Source organism: Delphinus delphis, chromosome 5, assembly GCF_949987515.2.
Source record: "Delphinus delphis chromosome 5, mDelDel1.2, whole genome shotgun sequence".
Lineage (NCBI taxonomy): Eukaryota > Metazoa > Chordata > Mammalia > Artiodactyla > Delphinidae > Delphinus > Delphinus delphis.
This window is the reverse complement of record NC_082687.1, coordinates 18,903,091-18,922,069: the sequence shown is the minus strand read 5'-3', so window position 1 is coordinate 18,922,069 and position 18,979 is coordinate 18,903,091. Positions and strand designations below refer to the sequence as shown.

At 39.0% G+C, this 18,979-nt stretch overlaps 1 protein-coding gene across 2 annotated transcripts in view; it reads left to right on the top strand.

Annotated features, from left to right (window-relative positions):
- The window catches only part of PPP3CA (protein phosphatase 3 catalytic subunit alpha), a 298,669-nt gene that overhangs the window by 140,572 nt on the left and 139,118 nt on the right, over window positions 1–18,979 (top strand). For both annotated transcript variants that reach the window (XM_060012044.1, XM_060012043.1), the window contains exon 2: window positions 2,517–2,717. In XM_060012044.1, the coding sequence (XP_059868027.1) occupies window positions 2,517–2,717 (201 nt within the window). The remainder of the gene's footprint in view (window positions 1–2,516; window positions 2,718–18,979) is intronic.

The window sequence follows — 18,979 nt, the reverse complement described above, 5'->3', positions numbered from 1 at the left end:
TTAACCCTTTGATCTGTCTGAAGTTTATAAAGGCCAGCTAGCGTGTGTGTGGCAGAGACCCACTGCCTGACAATAAATCAGCCTCCTTCCCTTCTGTGTTCCTATGATTCTTGCCTGACAGTTTTGCAGAGTCACTTAAACCTTCACAGTTGTCCTAGTCACACTTTAGGAACTCACTTGAAAAAAAAAAAAAAAAAAATCAGCTCATGGCCTTACCCCAAGTGTCCTTTTGAAGTTTCCCCCTTTCCACCCCCATCCTGTCTCTGGGAAATTTTGAGGAGTTGCCAGGTAAGATATTTTCTACTTTCAAACCAAACATAAAGACCCAGGTAAAGAAACGTGGCCATCGAAATGTTTCCATGTTTTCTTAACAAGCGTGTATGTTAGTCAGGCAAGAAAAAGGGAGGAGGGCAAAGAAACAGAATGAACAAAATAGAGCCCAAGTGCCAGAAGTCTAGTGACTTCGTTGCCTCTTTTTTCTCCTCCTTGTTTAATTCTTGAACTTTCTTTTTCTTTCATTTTACACTATGCTTTGGTGTTAATGCATTTTGTCTCTCATTTTACCTCTTGCTTTTGTATTACATATCTATTCTACTATAAGCCACTCCAAATAATTTTTGAAAATAAAAGTGTGGTCTTTATAAGAAATACCGCTCGGGATTCATTAGAATTTCAATTCTAGACAGTGGTTTACTCATCACCTTTTAATTGTGAAGCACGGTCAAGTACTTTCTGGGAAGTAGTGTGGTGTAGCTATTAACACAAGTATTCTGGCATCAGAGTGCCAGGGCTGACGCTCAGCGGGTCTGCGTATAAATCACTAGGTGATTATCTTGGGCAAGGTGCTTAATATTTTTGAATCTCAAGTTTCTCTCCCACAGTAATGTTATAGGGACTAAATAAGTTTATATATAAACACTTGTACTTATGCCTTCCTCCCCTTACAGCTTTATTGTTGTGTCTGACTTTATTACCCAGACAATGCCTGGCATAAAATAAACACTCTATCAATGATAGCTACTACTAGTCCTATTTACTTTAGTTATTAGAACAGTCCTCAGATAGATATAATCCCCACTTTCCAGGTGAGGTAACTGAAGCCAAAGGAGGTTATTTAGCTTGCCCAAGGTCATATAGCTGGTGGGTGCTCAGAGCCAAGGTTTGCACCCAGGTTCATCTGACCATGAAAGCCTCATGCATGTCCATTGAGTCTGCACTGCCACTTCACTTTGGAGGCATTGTTAAATAGATATGCTTGGATTGTTAGGAAAATCAAGCTTGCATCCATCGGTACATGTTCATTTCCTGACTTTTAAGTAGTTGTCATTTCTCTTGGATAACAAGTCTATGCTATTAGATTGCACAAAATTTCTTGGCATAGATCTAACCTAAATCCTGCTTCTTTGAGAGACGCTTTCAGGAGGTAAGAGCGCTAGGTTTAATCCGTAACATCAAGTGTTTTACCTAAGAGAAGTGCTTCATATGGAGATGTTCTTACGCATATGACATAATGCACACGGCAGATGAAAGTTACATGAAACAGTGTTTGTGCTTCTTCCAGATATTTCTAATAGATCTGAGTTATCCAGTAAATGAACCCTCATGTAAAATGGAGAAATAATGATTTTCCCTCACTGAAGGGGCTGAGTGGCCATTTATCAGAAATTTAACCTTTATAATACCGTCTCTGACCGTGGACCTTTGGACGTCCTGGCATGTTGTAGGAGTTTAGTGAATATCCTCTGGCTGAATGAGTGAATGAATGTATTTAGAGATGTGAAGAATGGCAGGAGCTACAAGAGACCTTCTTGCTGTTAAGAAGGCATGGGGGCACGGCTGGAAGAGAGAATGGTTGGCTCTAAGTCTGAGCAACAAATGGAATTTGTCATTATATCATACTCCGAAATACCTGTGTCTCCTGATGTCATACAGTCCTCTCACTGTTCAAGAGATTCCCTGAGTTTCTGTTCAATATTCAGTGCGTTTTCACCCTCAGATTCCTGCTCTCTCCTTATACTGTGAGTCAGTGGGTCAGTTTACTCAGAGGTGTAACTCCCATTGAAGGGCAAATCTGGTCTGAAAGGTCTTTTCCCCTTCCTCTAATCTCAGTAGAGGAGCCTGCTTTTTAGTGAAGAAATGTCTTCACCTGAGTCAAACTTAGAAGGATGGATGTATAGGAACTCTTTGCTTTTGCTGAATTGATTATTGCCTAACAGAAACAAATCTCTCTTCTTTTTTGTTATTCACTCAGTCAGGATCTTCTAGATGCATGAGATAGGTACTGGATGAAGAAGAAATGTAAATTTCCTTTCAGCAGTCACATCACATCTAGAATCATAGGAAGAAGGCAGTCTTTAATTCTTGATAGCCCTTGATCATATTTTAATGGGGGGACTTTTAAAATACTCCAGTAGGTGGTTAGTGATAGGGATGAATATTTGGTGGTTATTATCGAATCTTGAATCTTTGACTGTGGAGTTTTGGCTAATGTAACGATTTGACCTCTTTGCTTTCAGCTGTCCCGTTTCCTCCAAGTCACCGGCTTACGGCAAAAGAAGTGTTTGATAACGATGGGAAACCTCGTGTGGATATCTTAAAGGCACATCTCATGAAGGAGGGCAGGCTGGAAGAGAGTGTTGCGTTGAGAATAATCACAGAGGGGGCTTCGATTCTTCGACAGGAAAAGAATTTGCTGGATATTGATGCGCCAGTCACAGGTAAGTCCTGAGGATGGAGGCTGTCCACTTGGACCCACACTTTGTTGTTTTTAACATCAAATCAAAAGTCTTAGATACCAGTGAGCCTTCACCTTCTTCATCTTACTCTTTTCCTGCCAAATCTGTACATTAGGAACAAAAGATTTAATACATATGTGACAGTATTTTTATTTTCATGTATTAAATATTTGTGTGATGTGATACCCTAAGAAGTGGCGTGCAGCTTAGAGATGATGAAGATATTCTGAGGTAATACCTTAACTAAGAAGTGACATTTTGTCAGTAGAACACTGTCACGAAGAACACAAGATATTCACTGGGAAAGGTCAGACAAAGCATAGGAAGACTTCCAAAGTAGTTAAGTGACTAAGTTAATGCAGTGGCTCTCAGAGTGTCATCCCAGACTGGCATCACCATCATCACCACCTAGAAACCTGCTGAACTGTGCCTTCTCAGCTCTCACCCCAGAACTACTGAATCAGTTCTCTGGGGTGAAGCCCAGTGATCTGTTTTATCAAGTCCTCTAGGTGACCGTGACAAACATTAAAGTTTGAGAACCATTGAACTTTAGGAAGAAGACAAAATTTCTCTCCTTCCTATATCATTTTATGCCTAGAAAATATGTCTTTACTTTTTGAGAGTTTTTGTTCTGTTACTTCTTAAGGGTAGATATGTATTTTGGGTAAGTGGAACTTCACTTAGACCATAAAAGTTAAATCTTGTCAAAAAGTTTTGTGTTGTATAGAGGGTCAAACAGTAGAGGCTTTTCATCTACACTTTGTGAAATTTGCTAAACTTGCACGTTTGTATTTCTAGAGAATCTAAAAAAAACATGTATTTTTTCCTTAATTATTATCATTCTGGCAAAGGGAAGAAGTTTGACATAGAATATTATGCTTTTCAAAACAAAAAGGACATTTAAAATATTTCATATATACTACTGATTGCTTCTTTCTTCCAAACCTTCATGTACTTATAATGTTATTGGCCTTCTAATATATTTTTGAAGGTGACTGGTAAGAGCAAGATAAGCGCTCTTGAATATCAGACTAGACCTTCCTTGATCAAAATGCCTCTAATGATTCCTCTTCCAGAGAAATTGACATTTACGTTTTGTTTTGGGTTGGCAATGCTGTTTTTCTTATTTGTAATTCAGAAGAATAATGAGTGTGTTTGGGGCCAGGCAGCAGGAGAAATTGGTTCCGGTGGTAAGTCAGTGTTGGACCAGTGGTGAAAAATCAAGCTACATACTTCCCCTGTGTGTATCACTATGAACCCCATTTTCCATGTGTTAAAATGCACTCATGCATTATTATCTTTGACTTACAGACACTGTGGAAATATAAGAACAAAACAAATGTGAACATGCTTTACTTTCTTAGATACTAAAATATGAAAAATTTTTAACATCTAAGTAGTAGCTTGGAATCTACTGGCAAAGAAACTACTTTAAAAAATTCACTGTAAATTCCACCTATAAATAAATGGTAAAATCGTAACTTTAAATGATATCTATATCATTAAGTTTTTTTGATTTTGGTAAGAATGAATGGCTTGATATTTTACTATGATATCATAATCTGATATTATGATATGATAAATATGGTATATTATATTTATTATGATATTTTCTCTACTTCACATAATAATGTGTGATTTCCAATTCATGTTAAACTCACTAATGAGCACAGTAGGTATTAATGGAGGTGATAATTATAACAAAAAGGAAACATGTAAAATAGACATTTAGGGGAATATATTTCCTGGGATACAATCAGCTCTTCTGTTTGATGAGGCTCTGTCCTGAAAGAACACATAGGGAGGTTTCTGGAAAAGTCAGATTTGTGATGTTTTATCCCTGAACCTTTCTGGGGTCCATTGACTAATTGCCCTCATATTCAGCAGAGGTTGTACCTCGTTCTTTCTAGTGAGATTCCAGCTGACAGTTTGGCACATTTCCCAATATAGATATGAAGAGACTTTAGAAATCAGGACTCAATTATGTGTAACTTTCCCTGGGGGAGAAAGAAAAAAAAATCCTTCTAGATGGTGACAGAAGTAGCTATGGAGACATCACAGAATATGTAGCACAGAATATGTAGTGTTTATATTTCTTAATGAAGGCAGGATTCTAAGGAACCTCCAGTAGATTCCATTGCAGTGATCTCTTTCTTCCTTTTCTGGGAATATAAAGATATGTAATATAAGTGGTGGGGGAATTTATTTTAACATTTCCATTAAAAGGGAAAAAAAAAAACTCTTTTGCGTATGATTCACCAGAAAGCTAAATCCATAGCTTCATATTTTAACCCATGAACTTTCCAAGCTGAAGCACGGAGGACTGCAAAATAAAAGCAGGGTACGGTGATCCGAGAAAATTGCTATCTCTTTGTATTTCAGCATAGTTCTTATAATTTATTGATAACATTTTATGATATATGATTGTGTTCTGAGATTTGGTTTTATTTGGACAGCTGAACCAGCAATGTAATATTTATTTTTAAATGTAGAATATTTGTTATTTGGATAACTGAATCAGTAAAGTGAATCAATGAAGTCAATATTATATTGACACTACGCTATGCAATAAAAGGCATAGTTTACACTTCCAGATCTTAAGGGTAGAGTATTCTTTATGTAGTTCAGAATTCCACACTTAAGAAAAATGGAGAACTTAAACAGTTTAAACGAGAAAGCAGCAAGGAGGAAGATGTGGAAGAGGAGGGGGAGAAGAAGGAAAACAGGAGAGCTGCAAATGAGAACCTGTGAAAAAAGAGTAAGGGGAAAGAAGAAGGACTTTTAATGGAGGGAGAAAAAGCCTGAAGCCTGAAACCATATGGTGGTTTTCAAGTGGTATTAGAACTAGTCTCTCACCTACGTATGTCAGATTCCTAAAAATGTAAGGTGAGCCATCAGGGTAGAAACTGACGATTAGCTTCTTGTGGGCAATTCAGCTTTAAGTATAGCCTGATATGTAAACTCACAAAATGAAACAAGTGGCAACTATTTTATAATCATGCACAAAAGCCACTCCCCAGCTTTCCCTCTTCTTTTCTTCCCTCCTACTTTTTATTAATAAAAACGTTTCACACTCAAATGTTTGGAGAGGAGTTGTGCTAACCTCTGTGTCATGGTTTGCTCCTATTTAAAGAAAAATCTAGGAATTAGTGTCCTGGTTATTGGAAATCTGGGCATTATTGCATTCCTTTAGCATTTCTTTGATGTTTAAATTTACAAAGCTGCCCAACTTCCCTTCCTCTCTTCCCTTCAAGTGTTTTTAAAGCAGTAAAACAAAAGGTTTATGTTCAGTTAGGATTTTTTTCCCTTAAAATTCTGTACTTTTGATTTTGGAGAAGGACCAGGAAACTGCCTGGTCCCAATGCTCCCTCCATGTATCCCTCTGGGGAAGGTGATAAAGCACTATGTACCTTACCCTCCTGGAGCATGGATTTAGATAAGCCAGTAACCATCTCTGTGGGAGTAGAAGTGAGGATTAGTTATGGGACCCTAATCAAAGCAAGGGAGGTATGAGTTACATTCTGCTCTTTTCTCTCAGCAAACTTGCCTGATTAGAATGATGGCTGTTTTAGACATTTAACTTGAAGAATGTGTTTCTATATTGGAGGCATTTTGTGAAGGAAAGTATTTTCCCTCTTTTTGACTCTTTTTTGAAAATTGAGTTAAATTTATCTTTGTTTCCTTGCAGACATACAAATGGAACATTAAAAAATGTGGCCAAATATCTGTGTAGCAACTTGCTATGGACTGCATGTTTGTGTCTCCCCAGTAATCATATGTTGAAGCCCAGACCCCCAGTGTGATGTTATTTGGAGGTGGGGTCTTTGGGAAATAATTAGATTTAGTTGAGTCCTGAGGGTGGACCCCTTGTGATGTGATTAGTGCCCTGATAAGAAGATGAGATGAGAGCCCTCTCTCTTTACTCCGTGTGGGGATACAGCAGGAAGGTGGCCATCTGCAAACCAGGAACAGAACCCTAACCAAACACTGAATATGCCAGCACCTTGATCTTGGACTTCCCATCCTCCAGAACTGTGAGAAATAAGTGCTTGTTGTTTAAGCTACCCAGTCTAAGGTATTTTGTGAACTAAGCTGAACTAAGGTACAAGTCATTTGGGAATTCAGTTTACCAAACATTTGCCTGGTACAGGTGGTGTGTGTTATACACAGGTGAATAAGACCTGGTCTCTGCTCTCCCAGGGGTCAGCATATAACAAAAAAACTGAAACAGATATTTGCCGAAAGATATGTGCATCAAACTATTGATTAAATGAAAGGATATGATCTAGATTTATGCAAGCAAATTTAGAAATATCCAACTGGATAGAGCTAACTTAAAACCAAAAAGTTTTCCTCTTTTCTAAATGGCTACGGTTTCCCTGACAGTGTCCGTTGATTATTATATTACATTTTTGAGCTAAAAAAAAAAACCTGTTAAATAGCTCGGATCCTATCTATCCTGGATATGGATTGAGAACTCTTTCAGAAGGCTAGGAACTGTGGATGATTGAAACAGATGAGGCATAGTCCTTGAGTAGAATACTCAAGGTCTATTTGGGGAGTCAGATACAGAAATAGATAATTACTGTAAAATTTGTTAAGAACCATAATGAAGGTGCCTATAAACTAGTGTGGGAACTCAGAACAAGGAATGCAGGAAAGCCAAGAAAGTCTTGACAGATTACATGGTACTTGAACTGGAGCATGTGTGATAGGTGAGATTTTACTGTGTGAAAAAGCTAGCAAAGGTTATTCTGGGCAGAGACAACAGCATACGAAAGGCACTGTTATTTTTTGTAAAGTGGGAAGGCATGATCTTGGAGATTTGCTGTGGGAAGACAAGGTATCAGAAGGGTGTGAGGGGTAGGGGTGGGGGGTGAGACTGAGGTTGGACGGTCAGGGTCAAATATTAGTCTCTTGTAAGCAGCACTTAAACATTTGGTTACTGTTCTGTAGGCACTGGGAGAGTGGAGAGGGTCTTGGAGCTGGGGAGTTACACAGTCAAGTTTGTGGCTAGAATAGCATCCTGGATGAGATGAGTAGAGTGAGCAGGGAGGAGCTCTTGCGAGAGGGGCTGATCAGGAACCTTTCATACTCGTTCAGTATGTCCCGAGTATGCCTTGTGCCCTGGCAATGATTTTGGCAGGCTAGGAGAAGTGGATCCGATTTTGATTACAGGGCCCTTCAAGAATGATGATTGACATTGATCTTAAAATGTCTGATTAGTTTGTGCTTAGTCAATATCCATTAACGACTTCTTGAATATGGTAGGATGATTTATGCAGGGATCCAGTTTATTACATTTCTCTTTCAAGTTCTCATATTTTCCTATTTTCCCTTTGACCTAGCAGAGAACATTTCCCTCATGTATAAAGCAGAAGCCGACCAGGAGCCTGGGTCTTTGAAGAGAATGATTTAGAACTCATTTTCTGCTCCCTGGACCGGGGGGATAGGCCAGCATCAGCTAGGCAAACTGCTAATCTCTCCAGTTTGTCTGTTTCCTGCAGGGGGGGATTTGTCCCTAGGGCAGCAAAGGATTCCCTCAGTGGCTGTGCCTGCCATTTAGCATGTCAGGCAGTTGCCAGGAGAACCCTTTGGCTTTGTTCCTGGATGTGAGAGTGAACTAGTGGCCAAGTTTAAGGTCATGGCAGTCCTTCCCTTACAGCAGCTGACGTCAATTAGGAGAATTCCCCATGCCTTTACTCCAGGGAGAGTTAAGTGGGGTAAGAATCCAGTGTCTTTTGAGAACCGAAAGATCAGTGTTTATTCTCTTCATACTATCATTTGTCACAATCAGAGCAATGCAGCCTTAGTTTATATGAGGATAAAATATTACTTCTGGGGCATTTTGCCCACTTCAAAGATTTCAGTGGCCAAATCTTTAGGGCCTGCCCTGCAGCCCGAGGCCTATTTTGGTACCTAGCCCACCGCTGGCAGGTCAGCACATTTCAGGCCCAGCCTGTGGCAGCCACCACAGTTTGATGTTTTTATTCCCCTTAATGTGGGCCCTTGATTTAAAAAAAAAAAAAGGATAAAAGGTCACTGCATGAGAGCCAGCGTCCTTTTCCCTGATTTGTTTTCCTCCCTTGTTTTGCAAGGTTGGTCTTAGGAAACCCATCTTACAAGTGGGAGAAGGGAGTCTCAGAGAGTTTAAGTCAGTGTTTCTGGAACTTGAGCATGGATCAGAATTGCCCGGAGGGCTTCATAGAACACAGATTGCTGAGTTCCACCTCCAGAGTTTCTGATTTAGTAGGTCTGGAGTAGGACCTGAGAACTTGAATATCTAACAGGTTCCCAGATGGTGATGAGCCCCTTGATCTGGGACCCCTCTACAGGAACCACTGGTTTAAGTAACTGGCCTCATAGCTAATCAGCTGAAGACCTTGCTATGAACAGGATCCGTCAACATAACTCATGCTGAGCTATTACATGGTATTACATGCACTATTCTACCTCTGTATTAGGTTGAAAATAATCAAGCATTTCAGCTCATTTGACTAGAATTTGTTCTTGCTCATTACTGAGAAATACAAGGAATAAATTATTTTGACTCTATTTATAATTTATTATATTTTAAATTAAAATGTATTGCTATAACACAAGGGGGCAAGACCAAACAATAGTGCTTAGTACCATTGGGGCATAAAGTTTATATAGTTTTTCCCCAGTGAAAAACCTTTGTAGTGCTTTCCTTTACAAGCTCTTGGAGAGTTGACTATAGAAAGCTACTGCGGAGAATAAAGGAAGACTGGGATCAAAAGCATCTTTAAGTGAATTGTGGTGATGAATACAGTATTATATTAAGAATAGCTGAGCCTTAGGAATTCAGCATTTGTGTGTAACATACCAGTCAGTAATAATCTATTGATGTAATCTATTAATGTCAATAAACATATAACACCACCCAGAAGCATTTGACAGTTATTACATCATAATTACATGAAGAGATATTTTGCTTTAAGACACAGTGTGCCCTATGCTTTTCAATTTGCCATGAGTCAGTTTTCACAAATAGTAAGGTGTGTAAGCACCATTCATAAGGCAACACCTGTAGTTGTTTCCATAGGAAGATAAAAATCCCCAAACTATTATTTTTAAAATCTGAAAGTGATCACTTGCAATAATAATACTCTGATGGTTTTAGAGAAGGTTGAAATATATTATTATCAATACTACTGTGCCTTTAAGAGAAGTAGTGTTTCAAATAACACTGAAAGGCTTCCAGGTAAGGAAGGTGCATTCTTCTTTGATACCTTAAAGGAAAAATGTAGATACACTTCCCTTTGTCTACAGGAAATTCAGATTATATTTATGTTTCCAACTCATGTCATGTTCCATTTTCCCATTGAAGCGTCCCTAATAATTTTAGATTCCACTGATTTTATTCACTTGTGATCCAGTTCTTAATGGACATTCCCACATACTGGCCACAGACTGGGACTGGGCTATGACAAAGTTTTCACTGGTCCAGACTGAAATTGCCTTTTTCATTTTAGTGAGAATGCTTTCTTTATGTACGTGAAACTATGGTGACAGTAATTGCTTTTTATACTTTTGGGGGGACAAATTAATGAGTTATTTTTGTTGTAAGGCTAACACTTGTTCGGTTCTTGTTTTTTACCAGTCCGTACAGTGTTATAAACCCTGTACGGTTTTTTTTGTTTGTTTGTTTGTTTTTGCGGTACGCGGGCCTCTCACTGTTGTGGCCTCTCCCGTTGTGGAGCACAGGCTCCGAACGCGCAGGCTCAGCGGCCATGGTTCACGGGCCTACCCGCCCCGCGGCATGTGGGATCTTCCCGGACCGGGGCACGAACCCGTGTCTTCTGCATCGGCAGGCGGACTCTCAACCACTGCGCCACCAGGGAAGTCCACACTGTACATTTTAACTCTTGAGTTTTCACACAACCCTGTGAAGGAAGTGCTGTGATCAGTTCAATTTTACAAATGAGGAAACTGAAGCTCAGTGAAATTGAGTATTATATCTAAGGTTACTGAACTAGAAGGTGCCAGAACTGGTATTAAAGTGCAGGCAGTTCAACAATGTCTATTCCTATTTTATTTGGGGTTAGAAGTTAATTTTACAGGTCCATGAAATTATGAAATCTGAGAGTAACTATAAAGCATGGCATTTAACTACAGTTTATCCTTGTACAACCAGGGGCTTATGGGTGCTGACCCTTCACGTAGTCGAAAATGTGCGTATAACTTATAGTTGGCCCTCCATATACATGCAGTTTTGCACCTGCAGATTCAAGCAACCTCTGATCCTGTAGTATTTGCTGTCGAAAAACAATCCATGTGGTTCAAACCCGTGTTGTTTAAGGGTCAACTGTATATTGTACTGAATTTTTTTTATCATTTCATGCTATTATCCTATTAAATGTTAACAGCTGAGGACATGAATTTTATGTTACGGTTTTGTGAATGTTCCTCTGTTTCAAAATAATTTTAATGTAAATGTAGTGCTGATTTGCACATAGTAGCTTATGGTAAGAATATAATGGTAAGATATAGGAACCTCTTAAACAGAGTATGTATGTATTTATGCATGTGTGTGGATGTGTGTGTTTCTGTATTTTGTTAGTGTCGTCATTTAAATAACAGTTATCTTTTTTACTCTGTTCTTTTCTCCTGAATAGCTATTTGTTGATATCTGTCTAAAGTGGAGGATTTTGGACAAATGAGATACTGGATAAATATATGAACTGGTCAGAAGTAGTTTCTTATAGAAGAATCTGTGATTTAATTAGTGGATTAGTAAGAGAATAATATTCAGTTTTGAGTCAGCTGCTTTACCACTATTTAAATGACTATCTTCATATATAAAATGTATTTTTAAAATATGAATTAAATACTTTTACGTACACATCTTGCTAATGTTAAAATATATTCCATGAGAGAAGGCCTTTAGGTAGTTCAGTCCTGGCTTTGCTTTTGTCTTGGAGGTCACATAGCTTTTCCTTCTATTTTGCTGGGCTCTCCACCAGCATCATGGAGTAAGCATTGCCTTGTGAAGTAATGTGAAATCCACAGATGGGTTTGAGACCTAAGTCAAGTGTGCTGAGGAAGGGGAAAAAGGAAAACGCTCAAAAAAGTCCCGTGTTCTTTCCTTATATTAAACCCTAAAATGTGTATGTAGAATACTGTCTCTATACATAAATCCAATCCAAGAATAAATTACAAACTGGTAACAAGTATCCTCTAAGTTGCTTTTATCATATGAAAAGAACATTTCTAGTTAACTGTGTGTTGTAAAAATAGGATTTTACTGATTATATGATGGTAGAAGAAAACAACCAACACATCCCACATCCAGGGGATAATAAAGTCTGTTTCAGAGGTTTTTATGAAACAATATTGTATTTTAATATTCTGAACAAGATTTCAGTTCCTGCTATCATATAGTTACTTTTTGACTCCAGTTTGGTGTATGATATGCTTCTCTGTATTAATTTCTGTTCATATTTGACATTGTGGTCCAGGTACCAAGCAGTTTTAGACTTGGCAGCATTGTTTCATTCTGTTCCTGAAGATATTTAAGGTTTGGACATCAAGGCTTTTGAACTTTAAGTTCATAAGAGTCATATATGTAGGTGAAAGGAAACTTGACCTGTTTTATTTTTTTTTATAAGCTTTTTTTCTTACTATTTTTCTTCTGCTCTGAACTGTCTTTCTTCATGTTTACAATAAACAAAGCCCTCTGATAGAGTAAAATTAGGATTTGTGGAAAGAAAAATTGTAGGTAATAATGAAGGAAACATGAAATTACCAACCGAACTTTCCTTTTCTCTTACGACTCCATTTGTTATGTCTTTTTTAAAATAAAAATTGTATCAAGATCACCATTTTATTTACAGTGCCTTTCTTTTTAGAGTCATATATTTTGGTTATATTCAAGACTACATTGTTGGGTTCTTTGGATTTTATGGTTAGTGTCAGACATTTTAATATTAAAAAATCTGTTTGGAATTCATGAATTTGATTCCATTTCAGAAACATAGTTAACTCACCGTCTCTGAATGTGCTATCTGATTTAAGATGCCATCTGGTGGTATGCCTTTGATACATCTAGTGCTGCTTTTAACTGTCATCAGTCTTATATCCTTTATTGCTTATAAGGGAGAATATTTTTGAAATGACTTGCAAAGACATTTGTTTCCATTTCAAACAAAGGATGCTTTGTACCTTCCTTTCTGTTTTCTCAAAGTAATATGCATGTTTGCTTTGGTCTTTATTAACATAATCTGATTCTTTCTTAAGGCAACATTGACCTTGAAAATCAAGCTCCCATTTTAGGAATTCAATTTAGTTCAGAGAAATTTGTAGATATTTAGCATCCCCTTTAAACTCCTAATTACATATGTTTTTCATTTAGTTTTTTAATGGTAAAATTTGATTGGCTCTTTGTATAACATGTGATGAATAGGAGATTGTCAGATAATCATAAACATGAAACAGAAATTATTCATTTGAAATTCTCTTCCTCGTATTTTAAACATTAAAGCCCAGCTCCTTCTAAGGTGGACCTTAGCTTAACCTTAACTACCGCTTTTTTTTTTGCCTTCTTCAAGAGATAAGCTGGTAATTCTTATTAAATATATATCAAAGCTAGGTGGAAATTAGAAAGTAAATTGTCTGCATTATTGATATACAATATCCATTCCACTTAAGAATCTGAATTAAGGAAGTGTTAAAAGTACATGAGTTTTTTTTTTAGGCCCTTTCAATATTATTTGTGGCTGGTTAGCTTAGTTTATTAAGGGTATAGTGGCAGTGGGCCAATTTATAGATTCTTTTCCCACTGTGGTCTGTTTAGCATTTTCTGATTATACTCAAACTTCTGGGCCAGCCAGTTTATCTGAAGGAAAAAAAAAAAGAATGATGTGGAAAGAGGTGAGAAAAGGAAGGGCGATTTCATCTGTGCTGTCCAGTTCACCTGCTGAGGAACATCTCCCAGTGACCGTGCAACAATAACTTTATTTTCATCCTATGTAGTGTGGTATCGGGGTTACAAATCATGGACCTCTAGAGAGGCATTGAGGATCTGCAAGTTCTTAGCTGTTTACCACTGGACAAATTATTTCACCTCTGTAAACCTCAGCTTTCTCATCTTTGACGAGATGAGGTGTGAGTTTCATGCCTGTCACTCCGATAAAGTGAAGTGTTGCAAGCACAGCACTCAGAGTAAGTGCCCAGCAAATAGTAGCTGCTTTATCATCATTGCTGTAACCATTTTTGTCGTGGCTGTTATTGTTCTTATGCAGCTAGTATTGCAACTATCAGTTCTGTTCCATTGTTCAGTGATTAGAAGCATAGAGAACTGTTAACTATATTAACATTTGGATATTATAGCAGACTTTGCATTTCCCCTTTTATGGATGTAAGTAAATACCGAGAGGGCTGTGGAATGGAAGAGGGAGCGGAGAGGCCCTTATGCCTACAGCTCTCTATTACTCATCCTTTCTAAATTGCAAATGAGTTTCAATTTTAATTAAAGAAAAATAAATTTTGCGTTCATGGTCATGCCATCAGTATATCGATTAGAAATAAGAAAATGAAAACAATCATTTAAAACCTGTATAATATGGGCTAAGATGTCTCTTAAAATTAGAAGCAGTTAACCAAATACGGGAGGGTGGGTCTTGCTCAAGCATCCCACGTCCAGGTAATAATACTCCATACTTGACGGCTGAGAATCATTCTGACGCAAATACATTTTCACTTCCAATTTGGGTGATTGACCTTCTTTAAAGATAGGTCCCTGTGCTATACAATAAATCTTGTTGTTGATCTATTTTATATATAGTGGTGTGTATCTGTTAATCCCAGACTCCTAATTTATCCCTCCCTCCCCTCTTTTCCCCTTTGGTAACCGTAAGTTTGTTTTGTATGTCTGTGAGTCTGTTTCTGTTTTGTAAATATGTTCATTGGATTATTTTTTAGATTCCACATATAAGTGATGTCGTATAATGTTCGTCTTTCTCTGTCTGACTTACTTCACTCAGTGTGATGATTTCTATGGACATTTAGGTTGCTTCGATGTCTTGACCATTGTTAATAGGGCTGCTGTGAACGCTGGGGTGTATGCATCTTGTCAAATTAAAGTTTTCTTCTTTTCCAGACATATGCCCAGGGGTGAGATTGCTGGATCATATGGTAGCTCTATTTTTAGTTTTTTAAGGAACCTCCATACTGTTTTCCGCAGTGGCTGCACCAATTTACATTACTACCAACAGTGTGAGAGGGTTCCCTTTTCTCCACACCCTCTCCAGCATTTATTATTTGTAGACTTTTTGATGATGGCCATGGGTGATTGACTTTTTAAATCAGGGGTCCCCAACCCCTGGGCCACGGAGCAGTACTGGTCCGTTGCCTGTTAGGAACCGGGTGGCACAGCAGGAGGTGAGTGGTGGGCGAGCAAGGGAAGCTTCTGTATTTACAGCCACTCCCCATCGCTCTCATTACCGCCTGAGATCCGACTCCTGTCAGATCAGCGGCGGCATCAGATTCTCATAGGAGCGTGAACCCTACTGTGAACTGCGGATGAGAGGGATGTAGGTTGCGTCCTCCTTATGAGAATCTAATGCCTGATGATCTGAGGTGGAGCTGAGGCTGTGATGCTAGCGCTGGGGAGTGGCTGCAAATACAGATTCCCATCAGCAGAGAGGTTTGACTGCACAGAGACCATAACAAATCAACTGCTTGCAGACTCATATCAAAACCCTATTGGTGAGTAGCAAGTGACAATTAAGGAGTAGTCCGGACATAAGCAACACACTTTGGGTATCGTTCTCTCCCATCACCCCCAGATGGGACCATCTAGTTGCAGGAAAACAAGCTCGGGGTTCCCACTGATTCTGCATTATGGGGAGTTGTATAATTATTTCATCATATATTACAATGTAATAATAATAGAAATAAAGTGCACAATAAATGTAACGTGCTTGAGTCATCCCGAAACCATACCCCCCAACCCAGTCTGTGGAAAAATTGTCTTCCACGACACTGGTCCCTGGTGCCAAAAAGGTTGGGGACCGCTGTTTTAAATAACAGTTCATGGAACTACCAACAAAGTGTACATCATCTGTATTTTACATTCCCAACCATCCTGCCACTGACCACTCTAGGGCCCAAACTCAGTGTTGTATGAAATTTGTCCTATGTGTGAGACAAATACCATACCTCACACATTAAGATGATTCAAGTATTTTGAAGTTTTCACTGATTGGGCATGTACCCTGATGCAGGCAGGGTGCTAAAGAAGCGCATGGATACAGTGGTGTCCAATTGCCCTTAGCATCAAGTTGCAAATCCTAAGATGGTTTAGAAAATCTTGACTGTTCCGTTCCCCACATATGTCTCCAGTCTCATCCACTGCCTACTTCTCATTATTTTCTGGGACCTGTCTACACTGGCATTCTTTCATTCCATTTCTGTCAATAAGAGACTTGGCACAGGCTGTTCCTTCTCTCTAGAATGCCCGATCCCTACCCCCACCCCCCGCCCCCATACACACACCCAATAATCTTGAATAGTTAGATTTCAGCTGCAAAGTCACTTCATTCGTTCTTCAGGGAAGCCTTCCCTGACTTACCCCAGTATAGTACTGTGTACCTTTTCTTCAAACTACTTATCATAGTAATGCTGTTATGTTACTCGTGTGATCGTTGTTTGTGTGATCTCTGGTCCTCACTAAATGGTCAATTTGAAGAGGGTAGACCCTTTGTCTGCCTTTGGCTACTGTTTATTCTTAGCATCAAGCCTAGTGACTGTCTCTTGGCAGATATCCATCAATATTTGTCAAGTGAAGTGATGCATGCAATATCTTAGTTTGTAGAGTTTATTAACATTTCTTACGACCCTATATACCATGTGTCAAAGCCAGGTACCAGTTAAAGTGGTAAAAACATATTTTATCCCAAAACTATTACAACAGGGGAAAAGAAACTTCAGTAGAAAACTGAGCTCAATTCAGAATACAATAAGGACAAGTGGGCATTCATAGCCAAAGAGCAGGACAAGGGGGTCACTGGATGGAGAATTCCTAAGAGAAGATGTCAAGGATAGGGAATCCTTGCTCCTGGCAGGCCAAGGTGATCAGATATTAAAGGTGGGGGTGATTCTTCCTAGAACTGAACTAGGCAGCCTGAAGACAGGGCCCCAAGGATGAGGCCTAGATGAAAAGATGACTCAGAGAAGACTTTCTAAAGTTTGGTCAAGGAGAGAGTTTTTGTCAGTCCCTCCTCTTATTCCAGGAAAGAAGAAACAGTCTGTTTCTTTGAACAATATAAGGCCATTTTTCGTTCAGTCACCTTCTGTTCATCAAGAACCAGCTGAGCCATCTGTTGAGACTTGGCGAAGGTTGCCAGTTGCTGAACTGTGTCACCCAGAGACATTTAGCGAGAGGGATACTGCTAGGAGGATAAGCAGAAAGACAGATTATAGACTGAATTAGTCTATATGCCCAACTTCATAGGCCTTCAGGGATCCGCCAGAAGAAGTCCCAGAACCTGTCATCTTTCCTGCAAGGAATTTCTTCCTTTGCCTCTTGAACCTTCCTGGTTATTGCAAAGATATCAGTGAGATTACAGAGGTGTAGCAGTCACTTCCCTCCATATCCAGGGTGATGTAGTTCTAGAGGACAGTGTACTGGATTCTTGTAATTGCAAGTCACAGAATCAAGGCCAGTGGTACTGTTGCCCGCAGACAATGTGACTTGCCTCAGCAATGAATAGATGACTCTGTAGCTGAGTCAGACTTCTTCAGCCAGGCAATAGATTCTTTAAGGTGGTATCCAAAAGGTGGCAAACCTTTCCTAAAATGTAATGAGGTCTTGTGTAGAACTTAGGCCCAATTTCTGTAGCTGTTTTTTTTTTCTCCTAAATTGCCTCCTGGGAACTGAGATCACCTACAAGAGGATCTGTGATGTCTCTGACACCTCTTTGGTTTCTACGGTGAGAGGACGGGAGTTGGGGGGTGATTGTTCTGGAGATAGTTTAAGAAAGGAAGAAAACTGGGGAGGATTGAGTGTGATGAAGGGATTGGTAAGATTGGCAAATTAGCAAGATTCAGTCCAGTTGGCTGGTAACAGCCAAATAGGCTTGGGTTCCACAAAGTAAGAATTACCAGGAGGTAGCAGGGGTCAGAGAAATAATCGTCTGATGGCTGAGGCTGACAAAAGGAGTGGTCCATGTGTGGTTGGGTTGAGTCTGAGGAATTAGGCCGGGGGGACTCATGGGGACGTTTCCATTCATTTGAAGGATGTCTCGGGGACCCATAGTAGCTACGGAGTTTTATGTTGAATTTAGTGATGGCTAGGTAAATGTAATGACAAATGCTCATTTCAGGAAACAGGCTGGGGGTAAAATTATGATGGAAACAGGCATGATGCTTTCAAGGACAGACTGGAATTGGTTTGGGGGTTGACTTATGGTGGGTTGTCCAGTTTAGAACGGTGGAGGAAAAGAGAGGAAGGAATATAACAAAATAAGTATTATGATTGATCAAAGGAATCTGGGAACTGTCAGACGTACCCTCGGGAAAGGGAGCACAGTACCAACAATCTGTGTGGTAGGGGCCGAAGGGAGACAGTGTGACTGTATTTGTCAGACAGTGTACATTATTTAAGGGTCAGTGATGATCATGATTTTAAATAAAATTTTTTAAATGTAAAGACAAGGTTTCTTTTGGAGCAGATTTTGATTTTCTGTTTTAAGTAAGGCTTAATGCTAAAGCCATTAAGTATTCACTGTGCTACTGGTAAAATACTAAAATTTTAACATTTCTGTAGAAGGTAAAAGTGAAATGGAACATGGATATGTTCAATCATGTGTTCTGAATTTTTTCAAGTAGCATCTGCATTCTGTATGTCATAGGAATTTTGTCAGGGTAAGGCACTGTCACCTGGTGAAAAGAACACTGTCTCTAGAATCAAACAGACGTTAAGTTTTAATCCTGCTGCTGACAAGTTACCTCACGCATCTCTCTCCATTTACTCATCTGTAGAGAGGATTGAAATAATTTCTATCTTACAATGCTGTGGGACAGGAGGCAGTGTTCAAAAAGATGCTCACACAGTTCCTGAGACCTCGTAGGCACTCTGTGAACAAAAACGATCATTTATTATGACTGATATTGATGCTTATACACTCATACCACCGAATCTTCTGCACATGGATGGATAACTATGTAACTATTTAGAAAGAAAAGAAAAATCGTATTTCCCCCTCTGTAGTGGCTTACAC